Raw genomic sequence first — 20,451 nt, forward strand, 5'->3', positions numbered from 1 at the left:
ATGGGCACGGGTTTCAGTCCTGGCTGTTCCTTTTCTGATCCAGCTCTCTGCTATGGCCTGGGAAAACAGCAGAAGATGCTCAACTCCTTGGGCCCCTGCACACACATGAGAGACCGGAGGAAGCGCCTGTCTTCTGGCTTCAGATCAGCTCAGCTCCAGCCGTTTGGGGTCATTTGGGGAGTAAACCAGCAGAATGGAAGACCTCTCTCTCTCTCTGGCTCTACCTCTCTCTGTAACTCTTTCAAATAAATAAAATTAAAATTAAAAACAAAGTTCAGGCCGGCGCCGCGGCTCAATAGGCTAATCCTCCGCCTTGCGGCGCCGGCACACCGGGTTCTAGTCCCAGTCGGGGCACCGATCCTGTCCCAGTTGCCCCTCTTCCAGGCCAGCTCTCTGCTGTAGCCAGGGAGTGCAGTGGAGGATGGCCCAAGTGCTTGGGCTCTGCTCCCCATGGGAGACCAGGAGAAGCACTTGGCTCCTTACATCGGATCAGCGCGGTGCGCCGGCCGCAGTGCGCCAACCGCGGCGGCCATTGGAGGGTGAACCAACAGCAAAAAGGAAGACTTTTCTATCTCTCTCATTGTCCACTCTGCCTGTCAAAAAAAAAAAAAAAAAAAAAGTTCAAATCAGTGCTTTAACATCTCCAAAAAAGATGCTGCATTTATGCCTGTATTCAAAATAGATTCTGCATCAACCTTCCATTTCACCAAAAATACCAACAGATTCCTGGATTCAGACAGTGACATGATGCAGAGAGTAGCTCAGTGCTCACAGTATTTCCTCCCTACCCACACATCTCAGAAAGCAGCAAGTTTAGAGATGTTGGCTAAAAAATTGGGGAGAGGGGCCAGCACTGTGACAAGGCGGGTAAAGCCGCTGCCTGCAGTGCCAGCATCCCATATGGGCGCCAGTTCAAGTCCTGGCTGCTCCTCTTCCGTTCCAGCTCTCTGCTATGGCCTGGGAAAGCAGTAGAAGATGGCCCAAGTCTTTGGGTTCTTGCACCCATTGCTGGAGACCTAGAAGAAACTCTTGGCTCCGGGCTTCGGAATGGCGCAGCTCCAGCCATTCCGGCCATCTGGGGAGTGAACCAGCGATGGAAGACCTCTCTCTCTCTCTACCTCTCTCTGTAATTCTGTCTTTCAAATAAATAAAATAAATCTCAAAAAAAAAAAAAATACGAACACATGAAGGCACAATATCACTGTATTTTAAAATACCAGGGGCAACATCCTAAAATCTTCCAGAGAAAAAAATAGATTTCATACGATCAGAATCATAATAGCATCACAGGGGCTGGCGCTGTGGGTGGGGCTGCTGCCTGCAGTGCAGCATCCAATATGGGAGAGGGTTCAGGTCCCAGCTTCTCCGCATCTGATCCAGCTCTCTGCTGTGGCCTGGGAAAGCAATGGAAGATAGCCCAGATCCTTGGGCCCCTGCACCTGCGTGGGAGACCTGAAGGAAGCTCCTGGCTCTTGGCTCTGGATTGTCAGAGCTCTGGCCATTGCAGCAAATTGGTGAATGGACCAGCGAATGGAAGACCTCTCTCTCTGCCTCTCCTTCTCTCTGTGTAACTCTGACTTTCAAAGAAATAAATCTTAAAAAAAGAAAAAGAAATAGCATCATAGGGACCAGCACTGTGGTGTAGCAGGTAAAGCTGCCACCTGCAGCACTGGCATCCCTTTTGCCGAGTCCCAGCTGTTCTACTTCTAGTTCAGCTCCCTGCTAATGTGCTTGGGAAAGCAGTGGAAGATGACCCAAGTCCTTGGGCCCCTGAAACCACATGGGAGAACCGAAGAAAGCTCCTGGCTTCAGCCTGGCCCAGCCATGGCTGTTGTGGCCATTCAAGGAGTGAACCAGAGATGGAAGATCTCTCTTTCTGTCTCTGTAACTCTTTCAAATAAATAAATAAATCATAAAAAAAATAGCATACCCTGTTGATAGAAGACCACAAAGCAAGGGCTTATAATTTCCAAAGATAATATCCAATACACAATTTTGTATCCAGTCAAACTACCAACAAGTGTGTGACAGTAGAAAAACAGCCTTCCCTGCCACATTGGGTTCTTTGCATAAAGTTCCTGGAAAAAGTGCCTCCCTAAAATGTTTGGACTATTTTTTCCTTAAGATTTACTTATATATTTGAAAAGAAAGGCAGAGTGACAGAGAGAAGGTGGTAGACACAGAGAGAGATCTTCTATCCACTGGTTCGTTCTCCAAATGGCCACAATAGCCAGGAAAAGGCAAGACTGAAACCAGAAACTGAGAATTCCATCTGGGTCTCCCACATAGATGGCAGGAACCAAAGTACTTGAGCCATCATTCACTGCCTCCTGGATAGCAAGTGTGGACCAGGCACCTGACACAGGATGTAGGCATCCCAAGCAGTGGCTTAGCCCACTGAACTACAATACCCACCACACAAATACATGGAAATACTGCAGACAGATTTACACCATCATCCTGTCAGAGATGAAGGATGAATCCATGATTTTCAGGGGGCCGGTGCTGTGATATAGAAGGCTAAGCCTCCGCCTGCAGTGCTGGCATCACATATGGGGGCCAGTTCGAATCCCAGCTGCTCCACTTCCAATCCAGCTCTCTGCTAACACACCTGGGAAAGCAGCAGAAGATGGCCCAAAGTCCTTGAGCCCCTGCACCCACATGGGAGACCCAGAGGAAGCTCCTGGCTTCCAGCTTCAGCCTAACCCAGCCACAGCTGTTGTGGCCATTTGGAGACTGAACCAGTGGATGGAAGCTTGCTCTTTTTCTCTCTCACCTTTTAACTGCCTTTCAAATAAAGAAATAAGTATTTTTTAAAAAACTGATATAAAAAGGCCGGCGCCGTGGCTCAATAGACTAATCCTCCACCTTGCAGCGCTGGCACACCGGGTTCTAGTCCCAGTCAGGGCGCCGGATTCTGTCCCGGTTGCCCCTATTCCAGGCCAGCTCTCTGCTTTGGCCCAGGAGTGCAGAGGAGGGTGGCCCAAGTGCTTGGGCCCTGCACCCACATGGGAGACCAGGAGAAGCACCTGGCTCCTGGCCTTCGGATCAGCGCGGTGCGCCGGCTGCAGCACGCTGGCCGCAGCAGCCATTGGAGGGTGAACCAATGGCAAAAAGGAAGACCTTTCTCTCTCTCTCACTGTCCACTCTGCCTGTCCAAAAAAAAAAAGAAAAGAAAAAAACTGATAAAGGAAGTAAATGTAATCATAGTACACTTGGTCTTTAGATTGAGTGCTAATTTTTTTCTTCTTTTGGTAACATTCATCTCTATTCCTTTCTGAATTCATTTAAGAGTAGGGAGAGGTGAGAGGACTGGAAACATTTCCCAAAATCTTCCATTTAAACTCTACCAACAGGAGTCATTCACTCAAGATTTGGAATGCTGAGGGCTGGTATTGTGGTGCATCAAGTTAAACCACTGCTTATGACATTGGCATTCCATATGGGAGCACCAGCTCCAGTCCCTGCTGGTCTGCTTTCGATCCAGCTTGCTACTAATATACCCGGGAAGGCAAAAGATGGCTCCTGTGGGGCCATCCAAGTGGTCACCCAAGTGAGAGACCAGGATGGAGTTCCTAGCTCAGGGCTTCAGCTTGGCCTAGACCTGGCTTTGCAATCATTTTGGGAGCAAACCAGAAGATGGAAAAATCTTTCTCTCTGTGTCTCTCTCTCCTCCCCTCTCCAGGTCTCTGTGTGTCTGTTATTCTCCCTTTCAAATAATCTTTTTTTTTTTAAAGATTTATTTTTTATTTATTTGAAAGGCAGAGTTACAGAGACAGAGGGAGATTAAATAGAAATCTTCCATCCTCTAGTTCACTCCCCAAATGACCCCAACAGCAGGGGCTGAACCAAGCGGAAGCCAGGAGTTTCTTCTGGATCTTCCAAGTGTGTGCAGGGGCCCAAGGACTTGGGCCATCTTCTACTGCTAAGACACATTAGCAGGGAACTGGATCAGAAGTGAAACAGCTTGGTCTCGAACCAGTGTCCACATGGGATGCCAGCATCACACGTGGAGGCTTAGCATGCTACCCCACAATGCCACTCAAATAATCTAAAAAAAAAAAAAAAAAAAAAAAAAAACCTGGGGTGGGGGAGTGGGTCCAGAGCTTTTATACAGCAGGTTAAGCCACCACATGCAACTCCAGCATCCCCTATCAGAGCACCAGTTTGAGTTCTAGTTAATCTGCTTCCAATACAGCTCTCTACTAATTAGTGCCTAGAGAAGCTGTAGAAGATGGCCCAAGCCCTGGGTCCCCTGCCACCCATCTGGGAGACCCAGATGGAGTTCCAGGCTCCTGGCTTCAGCTTGGCCCAAGCTTAACTGTTGCAGCCGTTTGAAGAGTGAACCAATGGATGGAAGATCTCTTTCTCTATCTTTTCTTCTCTCTGCGTCACTCTTTCAATAAAGAAAAATTAATCTTAAAAAAAATCAGACAATAGAAGAAAGGCAGATTCCATTATTGCAGCTCCAGTGGCAATGAGCTTTGTAGTGTGACCCCCAATAGCATGTGTTTTGTTACAATCTCCAACGTTTTGGGAACTGCCTGCTTTGGTGCTTACAGCACCTGAGAATACTAAAAGTCAAAGTTTCTTGGCCGGCGCCGTGGCTTAACAGGCTAATCCTCTGCCTTGCGGCGCCGGCACACCAGGTTCTAGTCCCGGTTGGGGCGCCGGATTCTATCCCAGTTGCCCCTCTTCCAGGCCAGCTCTCTGCTATGGCCCAGGAAGGCAGTGGAGGATGGCCCAAGTGCTTGGGCCCTGCACCCGCATGGGAGACCAGGAGAAGCACCTGGCTCCTGGCTTCAGATCAGTGAGATGCGCCGGCCGCGGCGGCCATTGGAGGGTGAACCAACAGCAAAAAGGAAGACCTTTCTCTTTGTCTCTCTCTCACTATCCACTCTACCTGTCAAAAAAAAAAAAAAAAAAAAAGTTTCTTGAAATTCCTACAATACAGCTTTGTCTGACCTATGCTCTCCCAGCCTACTAAAGGTTTTGTTGTAAGCATATCATATGTTCTTTGAATACCAGAAGTGATTTGGTTTTCTGATTGAACCATAACATGTAAGAATATGCAAAATATGATTCAACCAAAAGTGTGATGTATGTGTATTAGGAGAACAACACGAAGTACTGAGAGTAGGTAGCAGTATAAGAATCCAAAATCTTCATCTTTCCTAACAAATTCAATACATAATATCTAAGAATGGAAAACCAAGAAATAACAATATAGCCTTACTGTAGAGAAACACAGAGATAATTCACAAAAGGAAAACACACTAGAAGTATTGAAAGTGCTTGAAGACAAAGACGAAATGGAGCAGCTTTTTCCTTTATTATGTTTTTCCTTTATTATGAGCCTTGAAGTATCATCTTTTTTTTTTTTTTAAAGATTTATTTATTTATTATTTGAAAGGCAGAGTTACAGAGAGGCAGAGACAGAGAGAGGGAGAGGTCTTCCATCTGCTGGCTCACTCCTCAGTTGACCACAATCCAAAGCCAGGAGCCTCTTCCAGGTCTCCCACGCGGGTGCAGGGGCCCAAAGACTTGGACCATCTTCTACTGCTTTCTCAGGCCATAAAAGAGAGCTAGATTAGAAGTAGAGCAGCCAGGGCTCGAACAAGTGCCCATATGGAATTCCGGCACTGCAGGCAGCAGCTTTACCCACTATGCCACAGTGCCAGCCCCTCATTTAATTCTTTAAACTATATATGCTTACTATTTTGACAAAAAAAATTACTAAAATAAAAAAACCTTAACACTGCATAAGCAAAACCACAATATATGGAGCAAAAGTTCAAAAAATCAGGTCAATGCAGTTAAGGAAAATAAAAAACGAACCAGAGCCAGCATTGTGGTGTAGCAGATAAAGCTGCCAGCTACAATGCTGACATCCCATGTGGGCACCAGTTCATGTCCTGGCCACTCCACTATTGATCCAGCTTCCTACTAATGGCCTGGGAAAAAGCAGTGGAAGATGGCTCAAGTGCTTGGGCCCCTGCCACCCACATGGCAGACCCAGATGAAGTTCCAGGCTCCTGGCTCTGGCCTGGCCCACTCCTGGCCATTGCAGCCATCTGGGAGTGAACCAGCGATGGAAGAGCTCTCTGTCTCTCTTGCGCTCTGTACTCTGATTTTCAAATAAAATAAATAAATCGTTTTTAAAAATCAATAAAATTAAAAGGCCATTATACCCAATTCTAGAACCTGTGTCTTGACTCGCGGAAACAGGCTCTCATGATCTGAATCTCAGCCACAGCCTGGGTGTAACCACACAGTGAATACCAATCCCAGCGCTTATTCTAACAGTGGTCAAATACCAGTGTGAGCAACTTCCAGGCCACTCTAAGAAATTATGACCAAATTACTTGCAAAGGTAAGCACAAAATTAGAGAGATAAATGTTAAAATCAATTACATCCTTTTAGAATCTTGCTTTCAACTTAATGCAACTGCTGAAAAACAAAAACAATCTGCATTTGTTGTCAAAACTTCATTAGAAGTCCTAAGAAACTCTAATTAGACAAAAAGGCTATTCTAAGACAGGCCAAAACCTAGTCACTGAAGGCATAAAATGGCTCTTAACACTCTAAACTAGCCATTATATCATGTTATTAGCCTCCAACTTCCCTGAGCCAGTCGTCGTTTGCGGACTCCAATGTAAATGCGGAAAAGCATATACAGAGAACAAAATCCAGTGATGACAGCCTCATTAAGTACAGGCCTGAAAGAAAACTCAAGCAGATGCTCTATAAAATGCTGATCCAGACTTCACAGGGAGAGAAGTGTCATGCCTCATTTCAAAGATAATATATGAAGTCCCAAGTCCCCACAGATAATCTAATAACAAAGCTGTGACTTTCACTGTCGAGGAGCCTCTGCTTTCTCACTCTAATACCCTTAAGCCATTGGAAACACAGATGCTCCTTGCTGAAATGCTAGGAAAATTTGCACATTTTCATTCCTTGATCACGAGTGACAGGCTGCTAAATGAAGAATCTACTCCAGCTATGAAAACAGGGCAAGCTGATCCAATTATATAAGAAAGGTACTAAATCAAACAGGACCATCTGGGCTTTGAGTACTGTGATTTCCGAACAAAAGTCAATATACTTGCAGATAAAAATGCTTTCACAAGCTCAGAATTACAATGGCTCCAGATAAAAACACTTTAATATATTCAGAGTTATAATGACCCTTGGGCTACTGATTCATGTTCACATCCAACAAAACTTATGTGTCGGCCGGCGCCGTGGCTCAACAGGCTAATCCTCCGCCTTGCGGCGCCGGCACACCGGGTTCTAGTCCCGGTCGGGGCACCGATCCTGTCCCGGTTGCCCCTCTTCCAGGCCAGCTCTCTGCTGTGGCCAGGGAGTGCAGTGGAGGATAGCCCAAGTGTTTGGGCTCTGCACCCCATGGGAGACCAGGAGAAGCACCTGGCTCCTGCCATCGGAACAGCGCGGTGCGCCGGCCGCAGCGCGCTACCGCGGCGGCCATTGGAGGGTGAACCAACGGCAAAAGGAAGACCTTTCTCTCTGTCTCTCTCTCTCACTGTCCACTCTGCCTGTCAAAAATAAAAAAAAAATAAAAAAAAAAAACTTATGTGTCATGTTAAGACATATGGTCTAGATGACAGGTATGACAGAATATATATTCACCAGTTCATAATAAGAACATCTGTGCTCTCTCTCTAGCCCCATGAGGACAACATAATAGTCAATATCCCCTACAAGTAAGTAGAAATCTGGCAAACCAACATCCCCAACACCCCTCATAATCTAAGAATTGGTCCCCAATAATTCTAATTTCCAAACCAATTTCTAAGACCTTAAACTTGCTCCACTTCTGATCCAGCTCCCTGCTAATGACTTGGGAAAAGCAGCAGAAGATGGCCCAAGTGTTTGGGCCCCTGCTACTCCAGTGGGAGACCCGGATGAAGCTCTTCAGCCTGGCCCAGCACTGGCCATTGCAGCCATCTGGGGAGTGAACCAGAGAATGGAAGATCTCTAACTCTTTCAAAATAAATAAATAATCTTAAAAAAAAAAAAAAAAAAAAAAAAGGTTTAAGGCCAGCCAAGTTTAATTTGAAGGACCTAAGAGAAATCAAGACTCAAACAACAGGTTTTATCCAGTAAAGTTCTTAGAGAAAACATACTGCTCTGCACAAGTACCAGCCTTCTTTACCATACTGATGGCTTCAGCACCAACACCAGTAAACGAACATTGTGGAAAGAACTGAGTAAAAAAAACTCTACCTTCAAGGTTGAGCTCAAAATTCACTGTAGTATTTATCTATTTTTAAGGAAAGCCCACACCCTGGAGCCTTGCCTCTTACCTCTCTGTTTCTCACTTCCCAAGTTCCAGTCACAGTGGAACTTTTCAGTTCCTCAAAATACCCATTTATTTCCCTCCTCAGGACCTCCACCTATAATAGTCTCATCCTCCCCTAACCCTTACTGTTCAGCCTTAAAAGTCAATTCCTCAGAGACTTTCCCTGACTGCTTTTCTTCCCAATCAACTTGGAATGAGCTGTCTCCACAGGATTGATTCCAACAATAATTCATCTTTAAAATATTTAATTAATTTTATTTATTTAATCACACGAAAAAGAGAAATCTCCCATCCACTGGTTCACACTCCTCCAAAAGCCCACAACAGCTGGGGCTGGGCCAAGCCAAAGCCAGGAGCCAGCAGTTCGATCCAGTTCTCCTACGTGGTGACATGGACCCAGGTACTTTTGAATCATCACTTGCTGCCTCCAAGGTGTGTATCAGCAGGATGCTAGACAGGAACCAGAGCTAAGATTTGCACCCAGGGACTCCGATACGGGATGTCAACATCCAGAGCAGCAACCTAAACACTGCAGCAAATGTCCACACGAAACTGTTTAAGGATGGTGGCCAGTGATGTGGTGTAGTGGGCAAAGCCACTGTCTGCAGTGCCAGCATCCCATATGGGCACCAGTTTGAACCCCAGCTGCTCTACTTCTGATCCAGCTCCCTGCTAATGCACCTGGGCAGGCAGCAGAGGATGGTCCAAGTGTTTGGGGCCCTGCACCTGTCTGAGAGACCCAGAGGAAGCTCCTGGCTCCTGGCTTTGGATTAGCCCAACTCTGGCCATTTTGGTCATTTGGGTAGTGAACTAGCAGATGTTAAGCTATCCCTCTCTCTCTCTCTCTCTCTGCCTCTGCCTCTTTATAATTCTGCCTTTCAAATGAACAAATAAATCTGGAGGGGGGGGGACCTACCCCAATAAAAAAAAATTTGTTTATGGATGTCTTTTCCACCAGGAGAATGAGGACTGAATCAGTTTGTTTATTAACTGTTTTACATGCAGAACCTAGCACAGTCCTTGACACAATAGGATAAGTAAGTAAATAAAAAATAAATAAATAAAGCAAGCAAGCATTCTGGATAAATGAGTAACATAAAAAATCAGTCTCAGCAATTCTTTTTATAAGAATTTACCCTAGGGCCGGCGCCGCAGCTCAATAGGCTAATCCTCTGCCTTGCGGCGCCGGCACACAGGGTTCTAGTCCTGGTCAGGGTGCCAGATTCTGTCCCGGTTGCCCCTCTTCCAGACCAGCTCTCTGCTTTGGCCCGGGAGTGCAGAGGAGGATGGCCCAAGTCCTTGGGCCCTGCACCCCATGGGAGACCAGAAGCACCTGGCTCCTGCCTTCGGATCAGCGCAGTGTGCCGGCCGCAGCCCACCAGCCGCGGCAGCCATTGGAGGGTGAACCAACGGCAAAGGAAGACCTTTCTCTCTGTCTCTCTCTCTCTCCCTGTCCACTCTGCCTGTCCAAAAAAAAAAAAAAGAAGAATTTACCCTACAGATATAGTCACACATGCAAAGGGCCAAACACACATGGTTACTCACTGAAACTCAGGTTTTGTTTAAAGATTTATCTATTTATTTATTTGAAAGCCACAGTTACAGAGAGGAAGAGGCAGAGAGTCTTCCATCCACTGGTTTACTCCCCAAATGGCCACACAGCTGGAGCTGGGCTGATCCGAAGCCAGGATCCCAGAACTTCTTTTGGGTCTCTCACAAGATGCAGGGGCCCAGGGACCTGGGCCATCTTCCGCTGCTTTCCCATGCACATCAGCAGAGCGCTGGATCATAAGTAGAGCAGCCGGGATTCAAATCAGCACCAATATGGGATGCTAGCACTACAAGCAGTGGCTTTACCAGCTAAGCAACAGCACCAGCCCCAGAGTTCATTTTTAATAGCAAAAGACTGGAAAGAGTTTAAAAGTCTATCAGTATAGAGCAGACACTCAATCTCATTATTGCTGAAAGGCAATAATTGCCAAAGTAAGTTAAAAACCAGGGGCTAGCATTGCGACACAGTAGATTAAGTTGCCACTTGCAATACCAGCATCCAACATATAAGAGCGCCAGTTCAAGTCCCAGATGTTATGCTTCCAATCCAGCTCTCTGCTAATGCACCTGGGAAGCAGCAGAGATGGCCCAAATGGACCCCTGCCACCCACATGGAAGACCCAGGGAGTTCCTGGCTTCAGCTTGGCCCAGCCCCAGCCAATGCAGCCATCTGGGAAGTGAACCAGTAGACGGAAGATCTCACTCACCCCTCGCACTCTACCTTTCAAATAATATTTAAAAAATCTAAAATTTTTTGCAGATAGTATTAATAGTATGTTATATTTTCTTTTTAACAAATAAGAAACACATATGTTAGCTTTATATTTTTACCTCTTGTTAAGGACTTTAAAAACAATAGTATTAGCTGCCTAACTGTTCCTGGGAAGAAATGGGTTAAGAGAAGTCAAAAACAGACTGTTTATCTAAGGGTATTACTATGTACTTTTTTGAATTTTGGATTATCTATTTAAAAAATAAAATTTGCTAAAAACATTCTTGTCCTTACTTCTAAAACAGTGATAGAAAAAATTCAAGTGTCAGGCCGGCACCGTGGCTCAACAGGCTAATCCTCCGCCTTGCGGCGCCGGCACACCGGGTTCTAGTCCCGGTCGGGGCACCGATCCTGTCCCGGTTGCCCCTCTTCCAGGCCAGCTCTCTGCTGTGGCCAGGGAGTGCAGTGGAGGATGGCCCAAGTCCTTGGGCCCTGCACCCCATGGGAGACCAGGAGAAGCCCCTGGCTCCTGCCATCGGATCAGCGTGGTGCGCCGGCCGCAGCGCGCTACCGCGGCAGCCATTGGAAGGTGAACCAACGGCAAAAGGAAGACCTTTCTCTCTGTCTCTCTCTCTCTCTCACTCACTGTCCACCTCTGCCTGTCAAAAAAAAAAAGAAAAAAAAAGAAAAAATTCAAGTGTCACACTGGGAAAGCGGAAGCAGCAAAAAAATCCACAAACCCTGGGCAGCTTAACCCCATACCAGATCATACAACTTCAGAAGAAAATTCATTTTAGATCTCTGTCTCTCCTTCTCTCTCTTTGTAACTCTTTCAAATTAATAATAAATCAATCTTTAAAAAAAAAATAATAAGGGGCTAGTGCTGTGGCGTAGCAGATAAAGCTGCTGCCTGCAGTGCCAGCCAGTTTGAGTCCTGGCTGTTCCACTTCCAATCCAGCTCTCTGCTATGGGCTGGGAAGGCAGAAGAAGATGGCCCAAGTCCTTGGACCCTTGCACCCACATGGGAGACCTGGAAGAAGCTCCTGGCTCCTGGCTTTGGATAGGCCCAGCTCCGGCTGTTGCAGCCATTTGGAGAGTGAACCAGCAGATGGAAGATCTTTTTCTCTTTCTCTCCCTCTGTCTGTAACTCTACTTCTCAATAAATAAATAAATCTATTTTAAAAATTCATTTTTTATATTCAAATGTCCCAATATATCTGGCTTCATGTATCTAAAGATAAATGAAGAACATTTCACAGTCAGACAGGATTAAAAAAAAGGATTACTGGATTCGGTGTTTCCTTAAGCATACAAAGTAGGTCAGTGAATTTGTACTGAAAATATATATATATTGACTAAAATCAAATGGTTTTCACTCAAGGGCCTCAAAATCCAAGTGGAACTTAATTTGAAACTACAAAGTTTTTTTTTTTAACTATGAAGTTTAAGAAACTTACATTCTAGCCAGCGCTGCGGCTCACTAGGCTAATCCTCCACCTGCAGCGCCAGCACCCCGGGTTCTAGTCCCGGTTGGGGCGCCGGATTCTGTCCCGGTTGCTCCTCTTCCAGTCCAGCTCTCTGCTGTGGCCGGGGAAGGCAGTGGAGGATGGCCCAAGTGCTTGGGCCCTGCACCCACATGGAAAACCAGGAGGAAGCACCTAGCTCCTGGCTTCGGATTGGAGCGGCACAGCACCAGCCGTAGCGGCCATTTGGGGGCGGTGAACCAATGGAAGGAAGGAAGGAAGACCTTTCTCTCTGTCTCTCTCTCTCTCACTGTCTAACTCTGCCTGTCAATAAATAAATAAATAAATAAATTTACATTTTGGAGTCAGCACTGTGGTGTATGGATTAAGCTACCACCTGCAATGCTGACATCCCATATGGGCACCAGTTCATGTCAGGCTGCTCCACTTCCCATCCAGCTCCCTGCTAATGGCCTGGGAAAGCAGCAGAGGATGGCCTCTGGTTCCTGGCTTTGGCCTTGCTCCACCCTGGTCACTGCAACCACAGAGAATTGAACCAGCAGATGGAAGACCTCTCTCTGTCTCTCCTTTTCTCTGTAACTCTTAAATTTTAAATAAATAAATGTCTAAAACAGTTACTTTTTTTGTTTTTGTTATTTTTAGGATTTATTTATTTTATTTGAAACTCAGAGGTACAGAGAGAGGGGAGAGAGAGATCTTCTATCTACTGGTTCACTTCCCAAATGGCCACAACAGCCAGGGCTGGGCCAGGCTAAAGCCAGAAGCCAAGAGCTTCATCAGGAACCGAAGGACTTGGGCCATCTTCTGCTGCTTTCCCAAGCACATTAGCAGGGAGCTGGATCAGAAGTGGAGCAGAGGGGACACAAACCAGCACCCATATGAGATGCTAATGTCACAGGTGATGGCCACAAGTTTAGTGTTCTTTTGAAAACCGATTGTAAGAGGTAGGAAATCCTCACATATACAATTTTTTTTTTTAAGATTTATTTTATTTATTTGAAAGAATTACAGAGAGAAGTAAAGGCAGAGAGAGGGGTCTTCCATCCGCTGGTTCACTCCCCAGATGGCTGCAACGACTGCAGCTGCACCGATCCAAAGCCAGGAACCAGGAGCTTCCTCTGGGTCTCCCACGCGGGTGCAGGGGCCCAAGGGCTTGGGCCATCTTCTACTGCTATCCAAGAGCTGGATTGGAAGAGGAGCAGCTGGGACTAAAACTGGCGTCCATATGGGATGCCAGCGTGAATTCAGGCCACTGAGCCACAGCGCCGGCCCCTACATATACAGATTTACCAGACTTTCCATTCTTCAGAAAAGAAAATCCTGAGACCAAATTAAAAACAACAACAATTACATTTGTTATCAAAAACAAAGCACTGAATGAGAGTCAAACCCTCTGAACCTGAAACTGCTAGGTTCTCAAATCCACATATGGGGAACCAAATGCTATAAATTACTAATGGCAGGAGAAGGCTGAATCCAGGGCCACTAGCAAGAGGATTCATTTTGGGGTGATCTCCAACAAGGGTCACTATCATAATGATCTTCATAATCCATCTCAAGACCTATCAGAGACAAGGTTATCCTCAGTTTTTACCCCCTGCAAAACAAAAGGGTATTTACTAAGTGGAATGTACTGTGTCAGAGAGCCATTGTAAACTGATCTTGCCAAGCCTAAGAGGCAAGCTTAGAGCCAATTCCTGTCTCCCATTCTCAGTAACTCATATGCCTTCACAGGCTCTTTCTGTTTGCTAAGCCAAAAGCTGAAGAGACTTAAGACTGCCATAGACATTAGCAAGCCTATCACCTTTTTTTTTCTAATTTCATTTTTCCCAAAAAACTTCTTTTCAGTATTTTAAAATGCCCATCCAAAGACAGTATCAAGAAATACTCCATAGGGGCAGGCACTGTGGCACAGCAGGTTAAGCCACCACCTGCAGCACCAGCATCCCATATGGTGCTGGTTTGAGTCCTGGCAAAACAGCAACAGATGGCCCAAGTCCCTGGGCCACTGTCACCCATGTGGGAGACCTGGAAAAAGCTCCTGGCTTCTGGCTTTGGCCTGGCCAAAAGTCCTAGTCGTTGCGACCATTTGGGGAGTGAACCAGCAGATGGAAGATTTCCTGTCTCTCCTCCTCTCTGTAACTCTTTCAAATAAATAAATAAATCTTTATTTAAAAACAAAAAACATGCTCCTTAGGGGCTGATAGTGAAGCATGTAGATTAAGCCACCAACATACCTTATCAGCGCACCTGTTCAAATCTTGGCTGCTCTGTTTCTGATCCAACTTCCTACCAATTTTCCCCAGGGAAGGCAGCGGAAGATGGCCCAAGTACTTGGGTACTTGCTACTCACTGGGGAGACTAGACTGGAGTTTCTGGCTTTGGACTGGCCCAGCCCTCGCTGCTGCAGCTATCTGGAGAGTGAACCAGCAGCTGGTATGTATGTATCTCTCTTTCCTCTCCTCCCTCCCTCCCTCCTCCTTTCTCCCTCCTTTCTCCCTCCTTCTCTCTCTCTCTCTTTCTCTCTCTCTCTCTCTCCATTTTCCTGTCATTCTACCTTTCAAATAAATCTTGGGGGTGGGGAGGGAAAAAGAAAAAAACTGCTCCCTAAATTTAGCCTGTGGGTCCTCAGGCTCAAAGGCATGGGAGTGAGAGTAGGGGAAAGAGAGGAGGAAATACTGTTTCTTCCTCAGTGCCCTAGACTCACAAAGTCAGGCAAAGGCAACGATTTTGCTTTTAATCACCAGATGAGTATGAAGCAGATTTGAATTTAGAAGAAAAATAAAGGATTACAAGGACATTCAGTAAAGTACAGCCTCTATTTCTTTGCAGAGCAGCTCTCGGCATCTGCCAATGAACCTCATTTTGACACGGAACGCCCCATCCACTCTAATCCAGGGCATATCCCTCAGAGACAGTCAGTCAACCGGAACTCTGCCAACTTCTGCTTGGGAGTTGTGTGAGAACAGTAGCAACAAGAGCCTACTTTGAGAAAGAGATCAACAATCACACTCAAGAAGAAAAGAAGTTATTTGGCAAAGGGATGCATGTTGCCAAAATGTTAGTCACAGCTTCAAGGTCCCAATTTGTGCCTCTGCAACTATTCTTTGCTTTGACAGAGTCCATTCTCTGGTCCAGGAAACCCAGCTCAGCTTCTGTCACCCTCCACATCTGAGGCAGTCAAGAGCCCTTTCAATTTATTGATATCAAACTGCGCCACAGACAAGATGTCCACCACACTAAAAAGGACAGGAAAAAAATGTGCAATTTGCCATTTTCCACTTAAAACTGGCTCAAGCAGAGCAATGGAAAAATGTGACAGGACAGGAAAAATTGAAAATCATTATGTTACAGAAGCAGGTTATACCAAAAACCTGCCCCATAAGTTATTTCAAAACCCTTTTAATGGCCGGCGCTGCAGCTCAACAGGCTAATCCTCCGCCTTGCAGCGCCGGCACACCGGGTTCTAGTCCCGGTTGGGGCACCGGATTCTGTCCCGGTTGCCCCTCTTCCAGGCCAGCTCTCTGCTGTGGCCCGGGAGTGCAGTGGAGGATGGCCTGAGTGCTTGGGGCCTGCACCCGCATGGGAGACCAGGAAAAGCACCTGGATCCTGGCTTCGGATCAGCACGGTGCGCCGCCAGCCCCAGCGGCCATTGAGGGGTGAACCAATGGCAAAGGAAGACCTTTCTCTCTGTCTCTCTCTCTCACTGTCCACTCTGCCTGTCAAAAAAAAAAAAAAAAAACCTTTTAACAACAAACCAAAGGGGCTGGTGCCTTGGCTCACTTTGTTAATCCTCTGCCTGTGGCACCAGCATCCCATATGGATGCCGGGTTCTAGTCCCGGTTGCTCCTCTTCCAGTCCAGCTCTCTGCTGTGGCCCGGGAAGGCAGTGAAGTGCTCGGGCCCATGTACCCACATGGGAGACCAGGAGGAAGCACCTGGCTCCTGGCTTCAGATCGGCGCAGCACCAGCCGTAGCAGCCATTTCGGGGGTGAACCAACGGAAGGAAGACCTTTCTCTCTGTCTCTCTCTCCCACTAACTTATCTGTCAAAAAAAAAAAAAAAAAAAAGGCACACTACAGGTTGAAGTATCAGTAGAATATTAGGCAGGTTTTTATTCTCTAACTAACTGCATATACTTTGTAACCTGTAGCTCTTTCTGGGGTTAGTATAAAGACTAACAGTCCTGATTTTTGGAATTAATTCAAAGCAACAGGAAAACACAATCAAGTGCACCAAGGTACTCTCCCACAGAGCCCAAGAGGAAAAGTTCAGTAACTCCACCTTCAAAAGAACAGACTCTTCTCCCTTCCTTTCTTACACATAAAAACCCCATCTTCTACCCTCTCTTGCATTTCACCTTTGTGCTGACATCACGTAACTAATCAGTACCAACAAGGGTAAACACTACTCTTGTATCAAGAAAGGCAGATCAGAAACTGCCCCTTCTTTAGCAAATCCACGTCAGACTTCAGAAATGCCAAGACTTTCAGGAATACTTCTTCTGAGATTAAAAAAAAAGTTCATCTATGGGCAAACTATTAAGAGTATTATGCCCCAAAAGAAGTTACGAGTCAGAATTTCAAAGGATTAATCATAAGGAAGGGGTGGCAACTAGTGCAGCAAGATAAGCCAACACTTCGGATGCACCTGCAATCCCTATCAAAGTGTCAGTTCAGAGTCCCAACTGCTCTACTTCTGATCCAGCTCCCTGCTAACCCACTCTGGGAAGCACATGATGGCTCAGTAATTGGGTCCCTACCACCTAGGTGGGAGACCCAGATGGAGTTCTGGACTCCTGACTTCAGCCTGGCCCACCCCTGGCTGTTGCCAGCAACTGGGGAAGTGAACCCATGTGGGAGACCTGGAAGAAGCTCCTGGCTTCAGCCTGACCCAGCCCTGGCTGTTGTGGCCATCTGGGAAATGAACCAGCAGATGGAAGACTGAACAACTGATCCATTGATCAATCTCTCTCTCTCTCTTCCCCTCTCTGTAACTCTGCCTTTCAATTAACTAAATCTTTAAAAAAATTAAAAAAAAAAAGTAAAATACTCAGGTGGCCAGAAAATAAAACCCTGCCTTCCTTGGTAAGACACCAGAGGATGGCCCGGGTCCTTGGGCCCCTGCACCCTCATGAGAGACCCAGAGGAAGTTCCTGGCTCCTGGCTTTGGATCAGCACAGCTCTGGCCGGCACAGCTCCAGCCATTGCCGCCACTTGGGGAGTGAGCCGGCAGACGGATGACTTCTCTCTCTCTCTCTTTCTCTGCCTCTGTCTCTCTATAACTCTCTGCCTTTCAAATAAATAAATAAATCTTTAAAAATTTTTTTAAAAAACCCTGCCTTCTACCAAATTTTCCATCAACTGACCTCATTCATTCCCCAACTCTAACTTCCTCATCCTCAGCTTAATGGTAGATTATACAACATAACACAATTATGAAGTTATTTACTGAAGTTCACATTAATAACAGCTAGAAAATTAAATATGCATCAACTAAAAACCAACTCCTCAAGGCTAGTGTTGTGGCAAGTAAACCTACTGCCTGCGATGCCAGCATCCCATTGGAGTGTCAGTTCATGTCCTGTCTACTCCACTTCCAACCCAGCTCCCTGCTATTGGCCTGGAAAAAGCAGCGAAGATGGCCCAAATGTTTGGACCCCTGCTACCCACATGGGAGACCTGAATGAACCTCCAGGCTCCTGGGGCCAGCACTAGGGTGTAGCAGGTAAAGCCATTGCCCGCAGTGCCAGCATCCCATATGGGTGCCAGTTTGAGCCTCCGTTGCTCCACTTCCAATCCAGCTGAGAAAGCAACAGAAGTTGACCCAAGTGCTTGGGCCCCTGCATCCATGTGGAAGACCCAGAAGAAGCTCCTGGCTCCTGGCTTTGTATCAGCCCAGTTCTGGCCACTGTGGCCATTTGCAAAGTGAACCAGCGGATGAAAGCTCTGTCTCTTCCTCTCTTTCAAATAAAATAAAATAAATCTTAAAAAAAAAAAGGGGGGGGGGGGACTCTTCCATGGCACACACAAAATAATGCAGCACAGCTTAGCAGAAGAAACTGGAAAACACGCATCTACACATGGGCACCTCCATCTGGTCCTAGGGAACACTTCTGTGCAACCACTTCAAAGCTCTCATTTGATTAACACAATCTTTTAAACGCAGGGGTGGACCAGACCTATATTTCAAAGGGGGGGGGGGAGGCGGAGAGTTTAATGATTTGCCTCTAAGTTACTTAGTAAATTTATAGGTGGGCCAGCACAGTCCTTATCCCCCCCCCCCCCCAAGGTTCTCCTCTGGTTTTTAAAGGCAGGGAGAAAAAAAAAAAAAAAGCAAAAAACAATCAGTAAGTCATTTAGAAACCAAAACAGTGAGGCAAAAATAACAGCACACCAGAAAGTGGGGAGCCCTGGGGCAGCCCAAAGCAGATTATGCAAGTCCCTTTAAAAGTATGCATTCCAGGCCACAGCAGCGCCTTCCAGCTTCTCACTCCAATGCTCTCTCGTACGAATCTTCCTCCTGGATCACTCAGCCACACACACGCACTCCCCGTCCCCCTCACCTCTCTCCACCATCAGCCCTCCACTCCGGGCGCTCCATGCCATCGCAACACTTCTCAGCACAACCTTCGACTCAAGGCCGATTCCCGCTCACCCGAGGGCTCCTGATCACGACCCCCTCCGGTGCAAGCGGCTTCTCGAGCCATCCTCCCAACCACGGCCGTTCAGCCAGTTCGGCGCCCAGAATGTCACACTGACCTCCCTCTCCCACAGCGTCCGGCTCCCGGCCCGTTCCCCACAGGTCCCGCTGCGCACGGTTAGCTCGTCCCTCACGCCGCGGCGCCGCGCTACTCACCTCACCCAGCCCTCCAGGATCCCTCACTTCCTGCCTCTCCTCACAGTCCGCCCCTCGCCCACTCCTCCCTCCTCAACATCCCCCACGCCCCCTCTCCTCCGGGCTCTTCGGACCCAGCCCCCCGCCCCCGAGACCCCGCTCCCGCTCAGGCCCCTCCTCCAACGCCCCCCCGCTCTCCTCAAACCCCGCCTCCAAGCCCCGTCCCCCCGCGCTCCCTCCCACTCAGGTCCGCAGGTCACCTCAGCGACGGATCCAGCCGTCCCAGCCTCTCTGCAGCCTGGTCGCAGCCGCTCCGGGAGCGAATCCTCTGCCCCCTCCGCTCCGGTCTCGTCCTGTCCCGCTCGCCCCTCCGCAAGCTCTTTCTCACCGCCGCCGCCGCCCCTTTTGCCAACCCGGAAATGGATATGCTCCCACCGTCCCCAGCGTCCGCGAACAAAATGGAGGCGGGGGAAAAAGGAGGAGGGAGCAGCGAGCGAAGAGACGCCAGGCGCGTGCGCAGCTATAAAGCCCGCCCCCTTTCGGAGCACGTAAAGGCGGAAGTGGTTGAATTGGCCGCCATCTTGGGAAGGTCGCAAAAATTCCGCTAAGCAGCTAAAAGCCTCGTTTGCAATTTGTCTATAAGCGGGAAAACCTGGAAGGCTTTACCTACCTAGTGCCTGGGTCCCACCCCCAGAGAGCCTGATTGATTGTTCTGGGATGCAGCGTAGGCATCGGGGCTTATAGACTTGCGGGCGTGATTCTAACGTTTGCCGAGGGGGAGAGTCCCTGAGCTAAAGTCTTTCTTAATTTACTTCTTTTTCGTGTTTATTCCATGGCACACACACCTCCTCCCCCACAAATGTCCTCCCCTCATCTCGAATTAACGAAGTACACGCTTCACTCAACCTTGCAAGGGCCCAAGTGGTCAAGCTCCGGTTGTCACAGCAACAGAGGGGCGGGCTCCGGCTAACACCGTTTACGTCATCTGGGCCACCGGACCCGAGCACCGGCGTCTTCTCTCTGGCGGGCCAGAGGTTCCCGGCTTCCACGGCTGGGGGATGGTGATGCGGACTCCAGCTGCTTGGGCCAGGGAGAGGAATCCTGTGCCCTCCGTTGGCGGAGCTGCTCTCAGCTAACGATCTCTCCCCTAGGCACCCACTTTCCTGCGACAGCCAACACCACTGACTTCCAACCTCCACATGCTCCCTCCATTCCTAGCGCTGAATCCAAAGTACAGGGACGAGGTTGGGATCTGGTTCTCACGACTGACTAGCTGTGTGCCCTCGGGCTTCAACTCCCCTACCTCTAAAATGCCTGCGGCATCATGGGGGTGTTGGAAGCCTCAAATCAAGTAATGAATGGGGAAACACGTGATATGCCATAAGTGGTTGTTACTTCTATTTTCCTTCTGTTCCGCCGTGAGCAGTGCTGGGCACCACCCACTAATCAAGTAAATGTCACATTGCTTACCTGCTATGGGCCAGGCACTAGAGGAGGCACCAGGAGACAGATACAGAAGTGACTCAGAGCCTCTACCCCC

The 20,451-nt window shown here is 47.7% G+C and overlaps 2 protein-coding genes across 7 annotated transcripts in view; one reads left to right on the plus strand and one right to left on the minus strand.

Moving 5' to 3' along the window:
* WIPF2 (WAS/WASL interacting protein family member 2) overlaps positions 1-19,373 on the minus strand; it is a 60,635-nt gene extending 41,262 nt beyond the window's left edge. For 2 of the 6 annotated variants that reach the window (XM_062215467.1, XM_062215468.1), the window contains exon 1: positions 19,172-19,373. The gene's annotated coding sequence lies outside the window, so the exon portion shown is untranslated. The other 4 variants (XM_062215471.1, XM_062215470.1, XM_062215472.1 and 1 more) reach the window with 4 other exon arrangements.
* LOC133746813 (nascent polypeptide-associated complex subunit alpha, muscle-specific form-like) lies at positions 18,676-19,519 on the plus strand. Its single transcript, XM_062175065.1, has 3 exons — positions 18,676-18,760; positions 18,851-18,893; positions 18,979-19,519. Exons 1-3 carry the CDS (start codon positions 18,676-18,678, stop codon positions 19,517-19,519), a joined length of 669 nt encoding a protein of 222 aa, XP_062031049.1.
* The last annotated feature ends 932 nt before the right edge of the window (positions 19,520-20,451 follow it).

This window comes from Lepus europaeus, chromosome 18 (assembly GCF_033115175.1).
Source record: "Lepus europaeus isolate LE1 chromosome 18, mLepTim1.pri, whole genome shotgun sequence".
Taxonomy (NCBI): domain Eukaryota; kingdom Metazoa; phylum Chordata; class Mammalia; order Lagomorpha; family Leporidae; genus Lepus; species Lepus europaeus.